The following is a 23,257-nucleotide window of genomic DNA, read 5'->3' as shown; positions in this document are numbered from 1 at the left end:
TCCGCCCGCTGTCACAGCTTCTTAAGAAAGAAGCTGTGTGGAATTGGACACCCGATTGCCAAAGGCATTCGATACAGTCAAGCGGGGCTTGACTGAGGCGCCGATCTTGGCAGTGGCTGACCAAGATCGCCCATTTCACGTAGTGTGTGACGCATCCGATTTCGCGATCGGATGCGCGTTATCAGCACGATCACGAGGGCCGTGATCGTGTCGTCTACCAATCGCGTCAGCTGAAGCCAGCTGAGCGCAACTATCCGGTGCATGACAAGGAACTCCTTGCCATGAAGTATGCACTCGCAAAGTTCCGAGTGTATTTGCTTGGAAGTAGACCATTTGTGGTCTACACCGACCATGCTTCACTGCGCACCGCAGTGAAGTCGCCACATTTCACAAAAGAATGGCGAGATGGCTCTCATTCTTTGCGGAGTATAACTTCCGGGTCGAATACAAACCCGGAAGATTGAACGTGGTGGCCGACGCGTTATCACGTCGGCCAGACTATGCAGAAGCTGTTGACGTCAATGCCATTGACGCCATGCGATCGAGCAAACCCACATCATCTCTGTTGGATGATGTGAAGGCCGCGTACGCGCACGACGCGGACGCGAAGCTCTTGCTGGCCTATGGCACAGCGCCTTCTGACAAGTCCCGTCAGAAGCTGCCCAAGCACCTTCGAGCGCGTGCACACCGCTTTCGTGTGCACGACGGACTGCTACTCTACAACGCAGTCGACGACAACGCGGATCGCGTTGTCGTGCCAAATGACCATGACCTGCGACTCAGGATCATGTACGAGTATCATGATGCCCCGACTGCGGGACATCTCGGACGTGAGAAGACTTACGTCCTTCTCACGCGCGACTTCTACTGGCACCACCAGTATAGTGGGTGCGCAAGTACATCCGTGCTTGCGAGGTATGCTAACGCGTGAAGCCTGCGCCATTCGCGCAGGCTCCACTGCAATCACTACCGACTCCGTCGGAGTGTTGGAAGTCCATGTCTTTGGACTTCATCTTTGGTCTTCCCCCGGACAGCGGAGGGAACACCGGTGTTGTGGTCTTTGTAGACCGTTTCAGCAAGATGGTACATCTTGCTGCGGTGCCAGCAGAGGTGACCGCGAAGCAGACAGCCCGTCTGCTCGTCGACATGGTGTTCAAACACCATGGCATGCCGTCCGACATCGTGTCGGACAGAGACCCGCGCTTCACAGCGCATCTGTGGCAAGAAGTGTTTACACTTCTTGGGAGCCAGCTTTCCATGTCGACTGCGGATCATCCGCAGACGGACGGTCAAACCGAGCGCGTGAATCGCGTGCTCGTCGATATGTTAAAGAGCTACGCTCACTCGTTCCAATACTGGAGCGAGTGTTTATCGATGGCAGAGTTTGCCATCAATAACTCAGTGCATGCCTCGACCGGGCATACACCGTTCTACGTGAATGCCATGCGGCATCCACGCCTCCCGAGTTTACTCGGAGTGATGGCTCCCACTTTAAGTGGGGAGGATCTACGACTGCAACACAGCAGCCGCAGAAACCGCTGACACTTGCACAGTGTCAGCTGCAACAATGGACAAACCACATGAGTCTGCGCAGGGCGCAGACTCCCCAACAACAAGGCCAACGACCACGGGTCTGCGCAGGGCGCAGACACCGCAAGAACCACGCAGAGGCCGGGCCTCTAGCGGAGAGCGAGCTGAATGACTTCAGCTCGGATGCAATCAGTTTCATCACCAAAAGACAAGCCGTGATTCGGTTTGTCCAAGACACAATAGTAGCTTCTGTTGATCAACAGAAGCTGAACGCAGACAATGCGGGCAGAGGCAACACAAATGAATTTAAAGTTGGTTCATTAGTTTTGTTAGCTACACAAAACCTGCCTAGACATGCAGTTTCGGATTTCGGAGCAAGCAAGCTTGCTCCGCGCTTCATCGGGCCGTTCACTGTGTTGGCACGGCACGGCAACGCATACACGCTAGACATACCGTCTAGCATGCGCCTCCATCCGACCTTTTACGTCGGACGGCTGAAGCCATACCGGCAGCACGAGCCATCTAGCTCGGCTGACCCGAAGCCTCGGCAGGAGCCGAGGCAGCAGCGGAGGACTTGGCCTCGGCGACGAGCAACCTCTCCTCCAGCGCGCGGACGCGCTGGAGCAACCCTTCATCTGGGTCCCCAGGTCGACCTGGATATTCGAGGCGGTCTGCGAGACCGCCGCGACTTGGGCCTTCTGGTTCGCCAGCTCCTGTTTTAGGGCGGCGAACTCAGCGCCTGTAGACGCTCCACGACGGTCACCCGGTCGTGGAGAGGCGCATACTGATCAGCCCGGGGCTGATCATACCCAGGGCGTGTTCCCACCCCGCCACCGCCGATCCGTGACGCCCGCGGCTCAACCCGCTGGATTGTTGAGCGGATTGTTGACCACAGTATCCCGAAAACGAATCCTCAAGGGGCTCGTTTTCGTATTCGTTGGAGAGGATTTCCTCCCCATCAAGATACATCGGAGCCGCGGAACGTCTTGCTGGAGGACGTTCCGGAAATGGTGAGGGCGTACGAAGAACAGTACGCGCTGGCACAGCGGAGGTAGAGCGAGCGCTGCGATCATCGCCAGCGCCCGAACCCTCACGTGCTAAGAACTTAGCACGGAGCTCTTGAGACTCTCGGGCACACGGAACGACGTGTACCCGTTCAGGTCGCGGTCGCTCAAGCGGACCGCGCCTGAAAGCACTTCGTGCACTGAAAGCCCTCGGGCACAGCGCACGGCACATTTGCCTCCTCAGCAGCAACATGAAGTTGCTCCAGCTTTCCACGCTTCGAGTACGTCTCGAAGCGATCACGCGCTTGCTTAATCCGATCACGGTAAGCACTCGGCCTCTTGTTGAAGTTCTCAACAAAGGCGTTCCAGCTTTGACAAAGTGCCTGCCATTCGGGCACTTTGCTGCGAGAAGATGTCTTCTTGCTTTGAAACCATCGGAGCTCATGAAAGAGTCCGATGTAGTAATCGCGCCTTTGATGCGTTTCCGCATCAAAGTGCAGCTCGGCAGCCACAGCGTCATCTTTGATGGCGCTGCATACGTACAGCGGCACCTCATTCGGAGGTACCGAGTTCCCAAACCGGTCCGCGATCTCGGACGCGGACGGCATCTATGGATCGCGCGCTGCAGGCGCAGCGCGCGGAGAGCCTTGAGCTTTAACATCACGCGCTGCAGCAGCAGCGCGCGGAGTACTGAGAGCCCCAGCTGAAGCGAGTGGGGTATCACTCTCAGTACGCGAACGCTTCGAACTCGAAGCGTCCGATTCGTCCCCTTCACGCGGGCGAATGTTCTTGGCATGAGGGTCGAGCGATTCGCTCGACACTGATTCTTTGCGCTTAGAGGGCGAGTCCTCCTCGCCCTCCATGTCTTCATCGTCGTCGTCGAAGTCGACGACGTCACCGTACTTCGCCTTCTGGCGTTCGGTAGTCGTCGATGGAGAGATGACTCCCCATCGACTTTGCGGACTTCTTCTGAGGCGCGCTCATCGTTGAATGAGCGCGGATTTCTTCTCCAAACGCGGAGAATTGACGAATGGTCAATTCCAAAGATTGACGTGCGGAGACCCCGCGCGTCTAACCTTAAGGGGGGATGGTGTAACGGTTACACGTACAAGTGGCTGCAAGCCACTTGTGAATTTAACAGATAGGTTATCTGTTAAACGTTTTGGATACTTCCTCACATTGGTGTAAGACACACCGATGGATACATTGAAGTGGACCACCACAGTGAGTGGTCCACACACACCCAAAAGATCCTATTGGTAGAAAGCAGCATCTTTCTACCAATCAGAGACATGCATATTAGCGGGGCTCTGACAGCCAGCCGCTGCCAACCCCTTTCATAGATGATAAACAGTTTTTAGCAGATTTTAGAGGAAGATCAATTTACAAACAATACAGTTCTCATTTTACCTAATCTAAGTCACTTGGAATCCTTTTGTTACTTAACTTATATTTGTGTATTCAAATATAATTAACCTAAGTAATTACTAAGTACTTACGCTTCCTCATACACGTTGCGCAACGTGTAAGCTAAAGTAGTGAGTCAAGTTAGACCCACTACATTATCGGTCACGATCGACACCGACGCGGAGAATAATATTTTCCGTGTTTGCTCAGACCAATGCCATGTTGTTGTTGTGTTCGGAGTGAAATATTGTCGTGATTCCACACTTACATTTAGCGGTGGAACTGCTCTCATAATTAAAAAGAAATGCAACCGGTACGACAACTTATCAAATCCTAAACTTTGAAGCTTGTCGGCGTCGGTGTCCTGAAACTCAACTTGATAACATAAAAAACGTAATTGGTATGTATCCAGCGCAAAAAAAAAACTTCGGCTCGAAAACCTATCGATTCAGCGCAACGACCGAAACCAAGCACCTGATAGGTCAATCAGAAATCCTGAAATTGATGCGGGCTTGCCGATTCTAGAGTCCTCCAACTCAACTTGAAGCCTTCTTCTTGATGCGTTTATCTGCGTGCCACTTACACCGAACTCGTTGGCGATATCTTTTTACAGAACCTGGTTGGTCATCATTTTGAATACAGCAGCCTTGTCCTCATCGAACAGCCTGACCTGCTTGCACATTTTCGGCGGCGGGAGATCACGAAGAGCACTGACATCGGGTTTTTCGCTTCAACTCTGCTGCATCTTAGGGTTCGCACAGGCGACCAGAATTTTTGTGCTTCACTTTCTTTAATCCGGCCCACCTGCTGCGCGTTGACGCCAAAATCCTCCGAGATCGCATTCTGCACGTCTCCGTTTTCGAGGCGCTTCAGAATCGCCGCTTTGTCGGCAAGCGAAATCATTACACACTTCTTGATGTCAGTGTTGTCTCGAAATTTAGCCATGAACGTAAACGCCAGATCCTTCCTCTCCAAGTATGCAGCATCCTGACCTTCGGCACAGCGAGTCATGACAACAGTCTTGTTGGTCTCGATCTTATTCAGTTGTTGGAGGCTGATGTTGTACGCAGCTGCTATGTCGGCCGGCGCTTCCCCGCTTTCAAGGCGCTCGAGAATCTGGAGTTTCTGGCGCAGCGTAGTTGTCACGTGCTTGCGCTTGGCGGGAGGCTGGGTGCTATCGCATTTGGTGTCGGGCGACGTGGTAACACGCGGAAGGTTCTTCTTCGCCAGCACCGCGCAGTCTTCTGCGTTCGCAACCACCTCCAAGATGCGCGTCTTGTTCTTGATGAGCTTTGATATCGCCGAGACGCCGTAGGCCTCTAGGATATGCTTGACGCCTTCGCCAGCCTCCAAACGCTGTATGATCTGAATCTTGGCATCGAACGGGAGCGTCACACGGGTGCGAATTGCCTCCACGGCATGGGAGGTGATCATTCTCTGCCGTTGCATTGCCGACGCACTCGATGCTTCGACACAATACGCCAGGATGCGCACCTTGTCTCTCTTGATGTTGGTTATTGTTGTTGGGCTAACGCCAAACGCCTTGGCGACTTCGACTTGGCTTTCACCTGTGTCTAGACACATTAGCACATGGAGGTTTTCCTCAATCGACAGGTTTGCGCGCAGCTCCGGCACTTAGCGACAGCGGAGGCGATGTACCAGTCGGCAGTGATGATGGGGTTTGCAGTAGCCCCTGCGCGGTTGATGCAGGAGCTACTGCAGACTCGATCACCGCCGGTAATACGTTCTTGGTCATCTTAGAGGGTCTGCAACCTGGGGTAACGGAGATCGTCAATCCCGCAAAAGTTAAGTGTTCGGCGCTTATGGTAGTCAAAATCGGCAGTACAAGGTGAATTCTTCGTAGGGATTTTGTTTCTAAAGTGTTTATTCTCGTTTTAACAGGGATCCTCCGTAAGAACTGGGTTGAAAACGTCAATTTAGGGGAAAAAGCCCAAAAAATCATTAAACCCTGAAAAAAGATTATTGCTTCCAACACTACGGTAGGCAGTCCACCAACCCCGGGGTGGATGATAAAAACATATTGGGAGTATTTGTTATGCTAAATGTTTAAACGTATCAAAGCGTAAGTGTTCATCGGAATTGATTGTGCATATTCAAAGGGTTTTCATTTTTTTCGCTTGACTATATACCGATGGTGTCGCAGTTGCTGTCGCGCTCCGGTGTGCAATAAGGTCGACACCGGGTATCGCGACGGAATCGCTTTTTAGGTGACATGCTGGGTTGAATACGAGTCTCAACGATGCTTTGCCAGACTTCAACACAAACTTGCACTAGAAGCGAATGCAGTCGAACAAAATAGAGACTAGGCACTACAACTGGGCATATCGTCGCAGCCTCAACTTCGAAGACCTTTATTTTAGGTTGCGCTGTCGCGGTGAAGTCGAAATGTTATCCTCGCGGCGTGAAAACTCCAGTCTCGACGTACAAGACCACCAGGAGCTCTTGCGGCGCGTAGAGAGGCCACTCCGATCGATGACATACAATAATGGCAAGGTTTTCGTTGGAGTTACGAAATTGCCTCTATCCTGGGGGAGGAGTGCAGTAGTGCAGCACAAGTAGTGGACACCTTCTTCAATGGCAAGTATTACGTTGAAGAGGAACTTCTAGAACGAGTTGTGGAAGTCGGTCATGAAGAGTGTACCACTGGAGATATTCGCTGGAATCGCCGTACAGATCCAATACCTATTGCGGCAATGGTTTTGCTCAAGGAGGGTGTAGTGTGTAAAGGAGATGCGACGTTGGTTGAACTACTGGAGCGCCTCGTTGCAAAATGGGACAGTCGTTTGCGGGACGTACTTCGGGCAACCAGGAAGTCCGTTGAACAAGCTAAACTAACAAAAAACACGAACCCTAGCGCGGCAATTCAAGTGATGATGCATCCCCTGTCAAGCCTGGGACCGCTTGACCCCATCATGTACCCCCACCGTGTCGCCGACGATCCAGATAATTGTTATGCTTGGATTGGAGACGGAGGTGGGGTGTACATCATTTCTGTGTGCTCTCGGTTTGGATTTGATGGAGATGAGCGGTACTTGGAGATCGTCAAGGTTGGTGTTACGGTCCGCGATCTACGGGTTCGCGTGGAGGAGGTCATGACTTACTACTCCAGGTATGGTGGTCGCAGCTACGTCCGATGCGTATTGCATACCGATTATCCTGTCGAGTGCGAGGCGATGTTCAAGCTCATGGCCTCGCGATATGGTCTTTTACTCCGAGTTCACGACGAAAACAACAAGGAGAGGAAGGAGCTACTGAGTATTTCGCCGTCCCAAATTCTCCTCGTCAGAGATATCCTGATTACGGTTGCCCTCACCCATTGCTCGGCGTGGACTGCGGTTGCAGACATTGACAGGGTTGTTGTCAATGCCCCCCGAGCTGGGAAGCATGTCCCACCTGTGTTGGAGGATGACGAACAGGGAAGTGTGGTTATCGCTGATTATGATGTGGATGATGGTGACGTTCGTGATGACAAGCCGCTGGACGTAGAAAATATTATTGATTATTTCGGAACAGCTCAAGGCATGAAGGCATTTCGAGTACACCTAAACGTATTCAATGAGGACGAGCTAAAGCTAGCATGTCTACGTCGGGGTGTCTCAATCGCTGGATTGATCGAGCGAGAGGAATATGTAGGTGCCTTGTGGAAAAACAGTTTGCTGAAGGTGAAGCGACAGAGAGGCAGGAAGAAGCGTGCGCAGGATGTGCAAGAGGAACCTTCACTCCAAATCGAACTTCTTCATGGAAATCAAGATCAGAATTTCCAGATGATGCACACGTATCACGAGGTCTTTCAGAGTCGAATGGACGTGGACAATTGGCGCCATCAGCAGCATTTCAACGAACTCAGGGTTCGGCCGGATTGCATTGAAATTGGAGAAGTGCGCTCTCCAGCGAAAGCCACGGAGGAGTGTAGTTGTGCTGTTGTCCGTCGAGAGCCGGATTAGCAGCTCAAGACTTTCGAGCTGGTTCGTTTGGAGAACGAGAAGTTGTTTCACCAGCAAATTGACGCGCAGCACTTTGCTCACGAGGAACAACAAGAGCAACAAGAAGTTGCTGCTAAGAAACAGCGACTCCAAGCGAAGAAAGCCTCCGATCTGCAGCTTCAAACTGAAGTTAAAGAGGCCCATCAGCTGCGGTCATTTTTCTTCGGCCAATTCAGCACCATGCATCAAGTTAGCTCAGCTGTGGCGACAAACCGATCCCACCCAGCCGCCCATAACGAGCAGCACAATGCCCTAATGCAGGATACCCACCTTCAAGCTAAAGATCAATTCCAAGTCGATCAAGTCGCGCACAATATTCCATCCGTGGATATGTTAATCCTGGAAAATCAGCAATTGCGGGCGGATGAGTCAGATGGAAGATGAATTGGAGTTGAAAAGGTCTACGACAGACCGACTGAAGAAGCAGCTCGATATTCAACAGAAGCAAATCAACATGCTGCTTGCTGCGAGTTGTGCACAACCAACCGAGACGAAGAGCCAAGATTCCAAGCCGCGGACAGTCCCACTTGAGGATTATAAACACGTTCTTCGTCGTCTAGACGCCTTGGAGGAACAGCGCCGCCCAATGAGCACAATTTCGGCTCCTGGCACAGTTGAATGCCCAAGTCCTGACGGGTCGAATAATCAAGATCAGCTCAACTTTGGAGCCCTCAAAGCTTCATCGAAGAAAATGCTGGATGACGCTAGAAAGCGGACGGCGGAAAACGCGCTGGCTACTCGAGCCGCAAAAGGCAGCCGCCTAGGCAAGCCTTTGTTGCCTGCATCGAAGTGACAAATTTGTGATACGGCGTCAAGTCTGGTATTTGAGAAGTAAATTCAATATTTTTGGAGTTCTGTGTGTATGAGGATGTGTCATTTCATGTATTACTTGATAGTGAGATTTGGTTGCAACGCAACAGTGGCGATAATAATATGTGTGTTATGGTTGGTTGGTGATGTTGTGTGCCTTTGCTAGACAGTATTGTGACATCGAGGAGTGTGCAATAGCATATTTGCAGACAACTAAGCGAACTAGGTCATCTGCGACTTGGCTGGGAACACCAGAGTTGTAAAGCGTTGTTGCTACCACCGGTACAGTTTTTCCTTTTTGTTGTTATTACCGCGACAACAGGAGTTATCTAGGGTTTAGCCATGTAGTGATATCTAAGCGTCTTGTAATGTCGTAGGAAAATTATTGTTACCAAGAAATACTTCTCACAGAGGTCGGGTCGATAAGCAACAGATCCGAGAACGCCTTCGGGCAACAATATGCGCCGGCCTCTTCGTTGCCGGCGAGCACCTCACACGGAGTCGGCAAAGAATCACTACGCACATTGAACCTGAACAGAAAGACGACTGAGCAAATAGAAACTATATAGAGAAACCACTAATCCTTGCTCTTGGACTGAGCAGCGACCAATTTAATAAGATCCACCATCATGGCCAGATGCTGCTGCAGCTGGATGGCAGCCCGAACTTGGGCGTGTTGATTATGCTGGGCTTCTAGCTGAGCGTGCTGCAGTCGTTCGAGTCCCCAAACCTGCTCGCCGACGCGTCGCCGCTGCTCTGAGTGTTCTCGTTCCATTCTAATCTCCTGCAGCTCCAGCCGACGCTGTGCATCCAGGTGTCGCCTCCACATCGGCGATGACTGCGGCGACTTCGCCCGCCTTGGCGACAGTAGCATCATCCTGCGTGACGTTGGATGGCGGGGACGGTTCACTTGCGCAGGTCTGCTTGGAACTCCTCGAACGCGGCCTGCTTTGCCTGTACATCAACCAACAGTTCGCGCTTGCGCTCATACTCCTCCGACATGCCTGACTTCCTCAGCGCCTACTTTGCCAACTCCCATAGTACTAAATAGCATCAACGCTGGATTCATAACTACTACAGTAACAGTACTACTATCGGACGACTGTAAAACCTTCAATCCCCGTGATTATCGGCACTACAAAATAGTATTTTAACTATTGCAGGGTGAACTACTGACGGAAAATGTCAATTAGTGTACTGTTTCCAATCGAATTGAACACACTTCATTCTTAGCAAGGTACACAATTAGTAGGAGGTAAACTATTGCCTAGACGGAATCCTTGGAGTCCCAAATCGTGAACTCGTCCAGATTTTCGAGAAGGCCCTCTTCAACATCGTTATCATCGGAATCATCGTCGCGAGAGAGCCACTTGCGGCAAAATATTTCTGCATAGACGTCATGGCGACTGATGTATCAATCTTGGTAACAGGGAGCTAATCCTGCCGCTGCCACAGACCGAGTAACAACGTCGTCAGGCACATCTTTCCAGGCTGTTCCCACCCACTGAGCAATGTCTGTAACTGGAGGCTGCTTCGGGTTTCCACTTTTCGTGTACTGCACGCGGTCCGACGATTTCCATTCGTTGATGATATAGTCGAGAGTTTGTCATGGCAGCCCTTGCTGGGGCGTCTCGATCCACGTGACGACCTCCTTCTTCTTCGACATGGTCTTGGCGAGGCGGGATCCAGGCATGGCGGTGTTGGTTGGTTGGTGCAGGTGCTTGTTGTTGACAGCAAATTGAAAACTGACAATATTTCCGCAGCGCAAGTGCCGGATGTCGTGCTCTAGGATGCCAACGTGAGGTATACATATTGGCGTAGGTACAATAGGAATTGTGTAGTCAACGAGATGATCGGATTCTACAGGGGGTATTCTATTTGGCACCGCAATACTAATTGGCATTTTCCGTTAAGTACCATCGTAGTAGATGATATCAAAATGTGCAATCTACTAGTTACAGTATTATTAGTACTGCTATTATAGTATTGTTTTGTACTACTCAGTCGGATTACCGCGACAGATGATTACGGTCGGAGATCAGGTACCGAGGCGAGTGAGGTCAGGACGTCGATGCCGGCGCTAATGGCAGAGCAGGCATCGGCGTCCTGAAGTGTCCTCACTCGCCTTTTATCCATGCGCGTCGTAGTGCCAAGAAACAGGGTTATTGCCCTCGTCAAGGAGGAGACCGCCGCACGCAACACCGTCCTCGGCGATTCTGGTCCGGAAAACAGCGTTCGCATGACCAATAAGGCCATGCGAACGCTGTATATGGCTGCGTGCAACCGCAACTTCACCGAAACCCAGATTCGGTTGGGGGCGCGCAGATTCCTGAGGGAATGCGAGCGCGGCCAAGCTGTTCAGGACTCCACTTTGGTTGCCTGGTACAACCTCGGGATCGAGTCAAGCATATCCTGGAGGCCTACGGCGTCTCGACGATCTCCAAGTTGATCAAGAACAACGCGCGTATTTTGGAGTTCGTTGTGAACTCAACAAGCACGTAGCAATTTTTAGTTGCCTGCTAAAGATCAGTAAGGCAGGAGAACTGGTGAAAAATTGCGTTACGTGCTAAAGATCAGTAAGGCCGAATCAAGGACATTTCAGCAACGGCCGACGCTTTAGACGTTCATCTGCACACTGTAGAGCGCGAATGGAAAACGTACCAGACGACGGCTTCACCGGAGAAAACATCGTAAGCAAGTCCAGGGGAGTTCGGCGGGAAAGGCTATAGTCCAGCTGTCATTGATGCTAAAGTCCGCGCTACGTCGCTCCAGCAACGTTTCAACATCCGAACGATCGCCGGCGGGGCTGGTGTCTCCGTCGGGATGATTCAGCGTTGGCTGAAAAGCAAAGGGATTGTCCCTGTGATGACAGCAATCAAGCCCATGTTCATAGAAACACATCGAGAGCGGCGTATGTAATACGCCTTCGGGGTTTGGACGACCAGCCGGGACCGTACGGCTACGCGTTCGACCCGATGCTGGCTATCGTCCACGACGATGAGAAGTGGTTTAACCACGACAAGAACACGCGGTGGTTCTACGCAATGGCAGGCGAGGACGTGTCATCGCGCCGTGACAAATACTAAGGAACTTAATGAGGCAGTGGAAAAATCATCCAAAGAACTAGACGAAGATATCTTAAACAACATTTCCTCACTCTCCAGCAAGTTATGAAGATTTCGAGCTGTGGTGGGGGTAACGTGTACAGGCTCCCTCAACTGGAAGGTTAAGCTACGAAGTGCAGGTAGACTCCCTCAGTCAGTGTATGCAGTACTGACGTGGATGAAGAGACAACAGAGGTAGTGTTGAACTTCAAATCGAACGCAATACTCCCTTTGAAATCGTTGTGTATGCAGATATGAGACAATGTCAAACAAAAGAATACTTATGCGCCATTTAGAGTTATCTAGATAATCGCGTTCAAAGTTGGGCCATCGATTTTCTTACTTCTATGAAATTTTGGGAAAACGGCAGATTTATGTTTTGAAAAACCGAACGATCACTAAACTGAATTCACTCCACGAGACACCAGCTCAACCGGATACCAGTCTCCCATTCCCATGCAAGCGCAGCTCTCGCCTCCATCTCAAGCAGCTGTGGTGTGCTCTGCTGAGGACCAGCCCTCCACAAACGACCTCTCTCTTAGCGCGTGGGCCTCTGGCGCCGCCCCAGCCAGCGCCTCGGCCGACACAGACATTCAGCTGGCGCGATACACTACCCAGACTGACATCGGCAGGAAAGATGAATCGTCCGCGGAGGAAGAGATGCTAACGGGAGAGAGCGAGCCCGAAGAGGAAGAGGAAAAAGAGGACTTTAGTACAAATCTGCTCGACGTCGACGTCCAATAGTGCGTGGAGAATTTGATACAGGGGGACAAGTGTGAGCGTCGCTGTCTCGTAGGAAAGGCCAGCGAGCTAGAGTGGCTGGCATGCTCTATTGCCCAGCTGACTACTTCGGAGAAGTCAACCTGCATACTGACCCTTATTGGCGTGCTAATGCAGACCGACATAGCTGAGAGGCGCCGTGGATCTGGCGTTCGCGAGAAGTTTCATTATTACTTGCCTTTTGTGGGGTATGTATGTCGCCCTTCACTCGCACGGTGCCTTGGCGTGCAGCCGCTTACGGTCCAGCGGTACAAGCAGCGAGTTCGCGATGGATGCATTTCTGCCAAACATCATGGGAACAAGCTTAATAAGAATGCCTCCAAGGTGGATCTAGTGTGGCTCGTAAGATGGTTCAAATCGTTCGCCGCAGGAGTTGGCGAGGTGGTGCCAGTGAGAGTTCACGTGCAGAAGACCAAGGACGGAATCTTGAAAAGGTATTATAGTCGCGAGGACTATGCGCTTCTACCTGCTATGTTTGCGTTGGACGCTTTGTACGATGAGATGTAAATGTTTGTGGAATGTAGCGTTCGCGTGTACGAGCCTGCGCGATCGGCTTTCAGAAAACTACTGTCGCTCCACTGCCCGAACATTAGAATTCGGTCTTCGCAGTCGAACGTGTGCGACTTGTGCACTATCTACCAGACCCGGATGCGTCAACGTGCTACAGCAGAGCAAACGGAAGAGCTAGGGCAAAGCTGCACGTCGAATGCGGTACGTGGACATTGATAACATTTCTACTTACCGAGGATATGAATATCATTTTGATTTGATTGTTATCCGCAGACGTGAGTGCAAGAAAGATATTGCAGCCGCCCGGACCGAAAATGATCTTGCTGTGGTTGTAATTAACTTCTCGCAAGACCTGACGCTTCCATCCGTCACAACGACACCGTCCCAGTGGTACTTCTTCTCTTTACTTGCTGTCAATCTTTTCGGGATATTTTACGAGAACAATGGTACCCAAACGAACTATATCTACGATGAATTTGCCAGTGGTAAGGGAGCGACCAAATCAACTCGATGTTCGCCCATTTTTTTTCGTACGGTACTGATTCCAGCGAAGAAGAAGCGGTTTGTGGTGTATGCAGACAATTGCTCCGGGCAAAACTAGAATAACCATGTCATCCGGTTCGTTTTGGCCCAGGTGCAGATGGGTACCTTTGAGCGAGTGGACTACAAGTTTTTGGTGAAAGGGCACACAAAGAACTCCTGTGATCGTGGCTTCGGCCACATCCGTAAACACGTGAGTCGTGTTGATTGCTGGACTATGGATCACGTTGTTGCTCCGGTCAATGATTCAGCAACATCTAACAGGACTGTGCACATCACGGGCGGGAACGATTTTTCCAAGAGCTACAAGCCCATACTGGAAGAGCTGTACAAGAATTTGGTCGGAGTACAGCAGTTCCAGATCTTCTCCGTGCACCAGAACACGCCTGGCGTAGTGCAGTGTAAGAAGGGGCCAGAAGACAATGCTGTAGAAAAAGATCTCCGCCGCAAAGAGGATGGTATTCTGACGAAAAGCGTGAAAGTGGCTCGCGTGATGAAGAACTTCCTGAAAGATTTGGCTCCTCCCCCGGAGAAGATTGAGAAGATAGCCGAGCTGCACAACAACATCGGACCGTACGTGCCAAGTGAATTTCAACCAGACACCATGTATTCTGCTCCCACGAAGGACCAAGAAGAAGACGCCAAGCAGCCAAGCAAGCTCGCCGCGACCACCGAGCTGCTATTGCAGCGGCTGCTGAAGCCAACCAAGACCGCTGTGGCAGAGACAACGATGAAGAAGACACTTCTGCATCGAAAAAGCCACGTTCGTGATCGAGAACAGCGCTTGAGACCACGACTGATTCGGGATGATGCTTATGTCCAGAGACAAACTAATTGTTACTAGTGAGCCAGTAGTCACTATTCTGAATTATATGGTGAATCCATAGTTTTGAACATGTTCTGCTTTGAATTTGAGGAAACGGACGCCACCATTGGCTCCGCAGCGTAAATTTACATCTAAACAGCCAATAAAACAATTCGATTTCAGTCTGGGACAGGAGATAATTTTTCCGCAACACTGTAGCTCAGTCAGATCTTGATTCTAGAAGACGCGCGGGGGCTCAGTAGAAGAGGAGACACTCTTCTTTCCAATGGTGTAACGGGGTTACACGTACAAGTGGCTGCAAGCCACTTGTGAATTTAACAGATAAGTTATCTGTTAAACGTTTTGGATACTTCCTCACATTGGTGTAAGACACACCGATGGATACATTGAAGTGGACCACCACAGTGAGTGGTCCACACACACCCAAAAGATCCTATTGGTAGAAAGCAGCATCTTTCTACCAATCAGAGACATGCATATTAGCGGGGCTCTGACAGCCAGCCGCTGCCAACCCTTTCATAGATGATAAACAGTTTTTAGCAGATTTTAGAGGAAGATCAATTTACAAACAATACAGTTCTCATTTTACCTAATCTAAGTCACTTGGAATCCTTTTGTTACTTAACTTATATTTGTGTATTCAAATATAATTAACCTAAGTAATTACTAAGTACTTACGCTTCCTCATACACGTTGCGCAACGTGTAAGCTAAAGTAGTGAGTCAAGTTAGACCCACTACACCTGGTAGCACTTTGTAGTCCGTCCAACGACCGACTGCTTGACGTTCGTACGCGGTGTACGAACGCGGAGCCGAGAACCACATGAGCACGGAGGTGCCCATGGAGAGCTCCAACACGCCTGCAACGCATGTTGCACGCGCTGACTGCCCCCACCTGTCTGACCCAGAGTGGGAGGCCCTCCAACGACTGTCAACAGTCATTGGAGAAGCGGCGATAGCTACAATGCTGCGTACGCTATCGCCGACGGAGCAACATGGTGTTGCTCTGGGCTTCATCATGAAGGAGCAGCGTGATGCTGCTTCCTCAGTGACGGCGTCGTCAGGGACGACACCGCGTGCTCAACCATTAAAGTTGAGCGTAAGCAATTATGTGGGAAGAGAGGGCGAGCCTCTCCTCCGATGGCTTGTCGAACTCGACACAGCCATAGCGGCTCGACGCATCGTCGACCCGCTGTCGAAGGTCGCGTTCGCCATGTCCTGCCTTGGCGGACGCGCAAGGAGTTGGGCGTATGGACGCCGACTCTCCGATCCTACGTGCTTCAGCACGTACGAAGTGTTCAAAGAGGAGCTCAAACAAGCGTTTGAGCCCCCCGCAAACGAGTTCCGGTCGAGGGCGGAGTTCCTCGACCTTCAGCAGGGTAAGCATGACGTCCATGCTTACGCGCAGCGCGCACGATATTTGGTATCAAATATCGTGACTAACTCCCGATTGACGAGGCGACCAAGGTCGTCACGTTCATGAAGGGGCTTAGAGATGGGCCTGTGAAGACCTATCTCTTCCGAGAGTACCCGAGTACTCTCGAAGCTGCAATCACTCTTGCCATGCAAGAAGAGTTTAGCCTGCGGCAGGCTAAACTCCATGTAAACGTACCGAGGCCGCAACCGCGCCCGGTAGCGAGGACGGGAGGTCCGGAGCCAATGGACCTCTCGAGCGCAACAACTGCTGGTTACCAGCAGCAGGGAGGTAACGTGCGATGCTTCCGTTGCGGAAGGATCGGTCACTTTGCACGGGAGTGCACAGCTCCCATGCCCCCCTGGAGGTGGCCGTCGTGGCGATGCTAGGCATCGCCGCGGACCAACAAAAAACGCGAACATCCAGTAGGCGCGGGGCGCCCTACTGGTAATGCAGTCGCGCGTGCCGACATCGGGCACGCGACACTGAGGACTGCAGCCCCAGTGAGACCAGCTCTCACTGCAAGAAACAAGATGACAGGCCAAACCTAGTCATCTTGAGGTTTACTCGAAGAGAGCGAGTGACTCTCTTCGAGCATTGGTAGACTCAGGCGCGTCGAGCAACTTTGTTCGACTACGAAGCCTGTCAAGACTTGACTTCGAGGAGGTAGATACACCTCGAAGTCTTCTGGAGGTACGACTGGCAACAGGTGCCATCGTGAAGACCGAGAAGCGCGTCGTGAACGTGCGCTTCTCGTACAAACAACGAGTGTTTGTCGAACACTTTATCGTCCTGGACCTGGACGATAAATTCGACGTAGTAATGGGCATGCCGTGGCTTGCACGGCATGATCCGGTAATAGACTGGAAGAAGCGCACGCTCGTGCGCTTCGGACGCGATAGCGGAACAGAGAGCGATGGCCCTGTTACCGCAGCGCGCGCACCAGCAGGTGCGCGCGGCTCACCAGTCGAGACAGCGCTTTATGCTGCTGTCCCGGAGTGCCCAGGAAGTGCGCGAGGGCGCGCACAAGTGAGACCCACGTCGGCAATGCTGCCGACGTCGGAAGAAAAAAGATGTGTTGGTTCCGGGAACCAACACCCACGTTCAAGCGTGTAGGGACAGTCCCTGACCCGAAGCGGTCAGGTCGACAACGACGCGTCGGCTCCGGGAGCCGACGCACCCTCGGTCATGAGGGGCTCCGCCAATGATTGGCGTCGAGGTGACGAAGGCGTGTCAACTCCGGGAGTTGACGCTGCAAACAGTGCGGACGGTTGCAAACGTACCGCACTGACGCAATTTGCATGCTGTCGTGCAGCCGGGCTGCACGACGAAGCGCCATGCGATCAAGCCGGGCTTGATATCGCGCGCCCGCAGACAGGGTCTGCCGGCGAAGGACACATTACCGTGCAGCCGGGCTGCACGAAGGAAAATGCGGTCAAGCCGGGCTTGATACCGCGCGCCCGCGGACAGGGTCCGCCGGCGAACGACTGTCCACGGCCGGGCCTGGACAAGAAGAACAACTGTGCGGAGCCGGGCTCCGCACAACAAGAAGACGGCGCAAGCGGAAAACGCTGCGCAAGTCTCGGTCCGGGACCGAGACGCAACAAGAGCAGTCTGCTGGGCAGACTGCGGCGGTGACGCCGAATGTCAAGACGCTAAGCGTCTTGACGCGCACCGATACTGGATTCCAGTATCGTGACATGGAACTCGCTAGTCCTCCGACGACGGCGTCGGAGTTGACTTCGCTTCCAGCCATGAGCTGGAAGCGCTTCACGCGCGACTTGCACGATGGACGCATCGAGCAAGTCTGCGTTCTTCGGACAGCGAAAGAACGACGAGCGAGAGCGAAGAGCTGAGGCAGCTCTTCATGGGAAGTAACACTGAGAGTGAAGACACTCTCAGTGCGAAGACGAAGCGAGAGCGCTTCGAGGAACAAGGTTGGGACTCGCTGAAGTCGAGTCCCTATTACGAATTGTTGAGGGAGTACAAAGACGTACTCCCGGAAGACATTCCTGCGGAGCTTCCGCAGGATAAGGGCATTCAGCACGAGATTGATCTCGTGCCGGGCACGAAGTACTGTGTCACGCGGCAGTGGCCACTGCCGCGAGAGCAAGTGAAAGCGATCGACGACTTCTTTGAAAGTCGTCGTAAAAACAGGACAAGTGCGGGAATCAAAGTCCCCGCACAGTGCTCCGACGTTCTGTGTCAAGAAGCCACAGGGCGGATGGCGCATCGTTCATGCCTACAACAAGCTGAACGATGCGACGGTACCGGCGCAGACGCCGATACCACGAAAAGATGTTATCATCGATTCGATGGCCGGGAGCACTGTTTACAGTGCTCTCGACTTGCGAGATGGATTTTATCAAATCCTAATGCGTGAGAGCGATATCCCTCTCACGGCAGTGAGCACGCCAAGCGGCATGCTCTGGGAATGGCTAGTAATGCCACAGGGGCTTAAAAATGCCCCTGCGACTTTCAACAGGTGCGTGACGCACTTGTTGCGCTCGGTGCGCGACTTCGCACCGAGCTACTTCGATGATGTATTCATCCACAGCCGGGCTGTGGACGGGAAGACCGACGTAGAGATGCACAGGGTGCATCTCCGACAGCTACTTGAGCTTATGCGAAAGCATAAGCTCTACGCGAACCTGAAGAAGTGTATCTTCGGGGCGAGCGAGATACCCGTCCTCGGGTGTCTCGTAGGGAAGAATGGTGTCCGCCCTGACCCAGAAAAGGTCAGAGTGATTAACGAATGGCCAACGCCTTCAAGTGTCAAGGAACAGAGGCAGTTCCTTGGCTTGGCCACGTACTTGTGCAAGTACGTGGAGGACTATGCGGGCAAGATCCGCCCGCTGTCACAGCTTCTTAAGAAAGAAGCTGTGTGGAATTGGACACCCGATTGCCAAAAGGCATTCGATACAGTCAAGCGGGGCTTGACTGAGGCGCCGATCTTGGCAGTGGCTGACCAAGATCGCCCATTTCACGTAGTGTGTGACGCATCCGATTTCGCGATCGGATGCGCGTTAATGCAGCACGATCACGAGGGCCGTGATCGTGTCGTCTACTACCAATCGCGTCAGCTGAAGCCAGCTGAGCGCAACTATCCGGTGCATGACAAGGAACTCCTTGCCATGAAGTATGCACTCGCAAAGTTCCGAGTGTACTTGCTTGGGAGTAGACCATTTGTGGTCTACACCGACCATGCTTCACTGCGCACTGCAGTGAAGTCGCCACGCATATCACAAAGAATGGCGAGATGGCTCTCATTCTTTGCGGAGTATAACTTCCGGGTCGAATACAAACCCGGAAGATTGAACGTGGTGGCCGACGCGTTATCACGTCGGCCGGACTATGCAGAAGCTGTTGACGTCAATGCCATTGACGCCATACGATCGAGCAAACCCACATCATCTCTGTTGGATGATGTGAAGGCCGCGTACGCGCACGACGCGGACGCGAAGCTCTTGTTGGCCTATGGCACAGCGCCTTCTGACAAGTCCCGTCAGAAGCTACCCAAGCACCTTCGAGCGCGTGCACACCGCTTTCGTGTGCACGAAGGACTGCTACTTTACAATGCAGTCGACGACAACGCGGATCGCGTTGTCGTGCCAAATGACCATGACCTGCGACTCAGGATCATGTACGAGTATCATGATGCCCCGACTGCGGGACATCTCGGACGTGAGAAGACATACGTCCTTCTCACGCGCGACTTCTACTGGCACCACCAGTATAAGTGGGTGCGCAAGTACGTCCGTGCTTGCGAGGTGTGCCAACGCGTAAAGCCTGCGCCGTTTGCGCAGGCTCCATTACAATCACTACCGACTCCGTCGGAGTGTTGGAAGTCCGTGTCATTGGACTTCATCTTTGGTCTTCCCCCGGACAGCGGAGGGAACACCGGTGTTGTGGTCTTTGTAGACCGTTTCAGCAAGATGGTACATCTTGCTGCGGTGCCAGCAGAGGTGACCGCGAAGCAGACAGCCCGTCTGCTCGTCGACATGGTGTTCAAACACCATGGCATGCCGTCCGACATCGTGTCGGACAGAGACCCGCGCTTCACAGCGCATCTGTGGCAAGAAGTGTTTACACTTCTTGGGAGCCAGCTTTCCATGTCGACTGCGGATCATCCGCAGACGGACGGTCAAACCGAGCGCGTGAATCGCGTGCTCGTCGATATGTTAAAGAGCTACGCTCACTCGTTCCAATACTGGAGCGAGTGTTTATCGATGGCAGAGTTTGCCATCAATAACTCAGTGCATGCCTCGACCGGGCATACACCGTTCTACGTGAATGCCATGCGGCATCCACGCCTCCCGAGTTTACTCGGAGTGATGGCTCCCACTTTAAGTGGGGGAGGATCTACGACTGCAATACAGCAGCCGCAGAAAACCGCTGACACTTGCACAGTGTCAGCTGCAACAATGGACAAACCACATGAGTCTGCGCAGGGCGCAGACTCCCCAACAACATGGTTAACGACCACGGGTCTACGCAGGGCGCAGACACCGCAACGAACCACGCAGAGGCCGGGCCTCTAGCGGAGAGCGAGCTGAATGACTTCAGCTCGGATGCAATCAGTTTCATCACCAAAAGACAAGCCGTGATTCGGTTTGTCCAAGACATAATAGCAGCTTCTGTTGATCAACAGAAGCTGAACGCAGACAATGCGGGCAGAGGCAACACAAATGAATTTAAAGTTGGTTCATTAGTTTTGTTAGCTACACAAAACCTGCCTAGACATGCAGTTTCGGATTTCGGAGCAAGCAAGCTTGCTCCGCGCTTCATCGGGCCGTTCACTGTGTTGGCACGGCACGGCAACGCATACACGCTAGACATACCGTCTAGCATGCGCCTCCATCCGACCTTTTACGTCGGACGGCTGAAGCCATACCGGCAGCACGAGCCATCTAGCTCGGCTGACCCGAAGCCTCGGCAGGAGCCGAGGCAGCAGCGGAGGACTTGGCCTCGGCGACGAGCAACCTCTCCTCCAGCGCGCGGACGCGCTGGAGCAACCCCTTCATCTGGGTCCCCAGCTCGACCTGGATATTCGAGGCGGTCTGCGAGACCGCCGCGACTTGGGCCTTCTGGTTCGCCAGCTCCTGTTTTAGGGCGGCGAACTCAGCGCTCTGTAGACGCTCCACGACGGTCACCCGGTCGTGGAGAGGCGCATACTGATCAGCCCGGGGCTGATCATACCCGGGCGTGTTCCCACCCCGCCACCGCCGATCCGTGACGCCCGCGGCTCAACCCGCTGGATGGTTGAGCGGATTGTTGACCATAGTATCCCGAAAACGAACCCTCAAGGGGCTCGTTTTCGTATTCGTTGGAGAGGATTTCCTCCCCATCGAGATACATAGGAGCCGCGGAACGTCTTGCTGGAGGACGTTCCGGAAATGGTGAGGGCGTACGAAGAGCAGTACGCGCTGGCACAGCGGAGGTAGAGCGAGCGCTGCGATCATCGCCAGCGCCCGAACCCTCACGTGCTAAGAACTTAGCACGGAGCTCTTTGAGACTCTCGGGCACACGGAACGACGTGTACCCGTTCAGGTCGCGGTCGCTCAAGCGGACCGCGCCTGGAAAGCACTTCGTGCACTGAAAGCCCTCGGGCACAGCGCACGGCACATTTGCCTCCTCAGCAGCAACATGAAGTTGCTCCAGTTTTCCACGCTTCGAGTACGTCTCGAAGCGATCACGCGCTTGCTTAATCCGATCACGGTAGCACTCGGCCTCTTGTTGAAGTTCTCAACAAAGGCGTTCCAGCTTTGACAAAGTGCCTGCCATTCGGGCACTTTGCTGCGAGAAGAGGTCTTATTGCTTTGAAACCATCGGAGCTCATGAAAGAGTCCGATGTAGTATCGCGCCTTTGATGCGTTTCCGCATCAAAGTGCAGCTCGGCAGCCACAGCGTCATCTTTGATGGCGCTGCATACGTACAGCGGCACCTCATTCGGAGGTACCGAGTTCCCAAACCGGTCCGCGATCTCGGACGCGGACGGCATCCATGGATCGCGCGCTGCAGGCGCAGCGCGCGGAGAGCCTTGAGCTTTAACATCACGCGCTGCAGCAGCAGCGCGCGGAGTACTGAGAGCCCCAGCTGAAGCGAGTGGGGTATCACTCTCAGTACGCGAACGCTTCGAACTCGAAGCGTCCGATTCGTCCCCCTTCACGCGGGCGAATGTTCTTGGCATGAGGGTCGAGCGATTCGCTCGACACTGATTCTTGCGCTTAGAGGGCGAGTCCTCCTCGCCCTCCATGTCTTCATCGTCGTCGTCGAAGTCGACGACGTCACCGTACTTCGCCTTCTGGCGTTCGAGTAGTCGTCGATGGAGAGATGACTCCCCATCGACTTTGCGGACTTCTTCTGAGGCGCGCTCATCGTTGAATGAGCGCGGATTTCTTCTCCAAACGCGGAGAATTGACGAATGGTCAATTCCAAAGATTGACGTGCGGAGACCCCGCGCGTCTAACCTTAAGGGGGGGATGGTGTAACGGGGTTACACGTACAAGTGGCTGCAAGCCACTTGTGAATTTAACAGATAGGTTATCTGTTAAACGTTTTGGATACTTCCTCACATTGGTGTAAGACACACCGATGGATACATTGAAGTGGACCACCACAGTGAGTGGTCCACACACACCCAAAAGATCCTATTGGTAGAAAGCAGCATCTTTCTACCAATCAGAGACATGCATATTAGCGGGGCTCTGACAGCCAGCCGCTGCCAACCCTTTCATAGATGATAAACAGTTTTTAGCAGATTTTAGAGGAAGATCAATTTACAAACAATGCAATTCTCATTTTACCTAATTTAAGTCACTTGGAGTCTTTATTTGATTTATATTATACTTGTGTACTCAAGTATAATTAACTCAAGTTATGACTAAGTACTTACGCTTCCTCATACACGTTGCGCAACGTGTAAGCTAAAGTAGTGAGTCAAGTTAGACCCACTACAAATGGTGTGCTTAAATCGCGATTCGTACTTAGGTTCATTATTATTCTTTGGTTTGACGTTGACTCGTATATGTTATGCTATCATTTGGGATGGTCAAATAACTGGTTCCCATTATTACGATACAGAGGAAGTAAGTATATACGGGCTCTCTAATAGCAACTATCGTTATTCCCCAATTTTATAACAGTTACGTACCAATATACTACTATTGAGCAGTGCTTCGATAACTTTAAAAATCTTCCCGAATTTGAATTAAAATAGTTCAGAAAATGTGTTGAGAATATTTCCAAAACGCTGAGATGTGGATAGTTTAAAAAAAATTGTAGATTCTGTAGCGTTTTCCTTAAACTTTCAAAATGTTGTCTTGCTAT

The 23,257-nt window shown here is 52.3% G+C and overlaps 3 protein-coding genes across 3 annotated transcripts; 2 read left to right on the top strand and 1 right to left on the bottom strand.

The window, feature by feature from the left end:
* Positions 1-4,548: 4,548 nt before the first annotated feature.
* IUM83_05528 (jerky protein) lies at positions 4,549-5,375 on the bottom strand (the record flags this gene model as incomplete). The annotated part of the gene is made up of 2 exons (XM_067929670.1): positions 4,549-4,611; positions 4,746-5,375. The coding sequence occupies 2 exons, from the start codon at positions 5,373-5,375 to the stop codon at positions 4,549-4,551; spliced, it is 693 nt and encodes a 230-aa protein (XP_067799550.1).
* A 6,940-nt stretch (positions 5,376-12,315) lies between these two features.
* On the top strand, positions 12,316-13,428 carry IUM83_05527 (uncharacterized protein; the record flags this gene model as incomplete). The annotated part of the gene is made up of 6 exons (XM_067929669.1): positions 12,316-12,503; positions 12,625-12,634; positions 12,757-12,827; positions 12,987-13,073; positions 13,164-13,350; positions 13,423-13,428. 6 exons carry the CDS (start codon positions 12,316-12,318, stop codon positions 13,426-13,428), a joined length of 549 nt encoding a protein of 182 aa, XP_067799543.1.
* A 478-nt stretch (positions 13,429-13,906) lies between these two features.
* Positions 13,907-14,533, top strand: IUM83_05526 (uncharacterized protein; the record flags this gene model as incomplete). The annotated part of the gene is made up of 1 exon (XM_067929668.1): positions 13,907-14,533. One exon carries the CDS (start codon positions 13,907-13,909, stop codon positions 14,531-14,533), a length of 627 nt encoding a protein of 208 aa, XP_067799542.1.
* Positions 14,534-23,257: the final 8,724 nt, after the last annotated feature.

Source organism: Phytophthora cinnamomi (assembly GCF_018691715.1).
Source record: "Phytophthora cinnamomi strain GKB4 chromosome Unknown Contig4, whole genome shotgun sequence".
NCBI lineage: Eukaryota > Oomycota > Peronosporomycetes > Peronosporales > Peronosporaceae > Phytophthora > Phytophthora cinnamomi.
The sequence above is the reverse complement of the archived record's forward strand: the minus strand, read 5'-3'. Positions and strand labels throughout refer to the sequence as shown.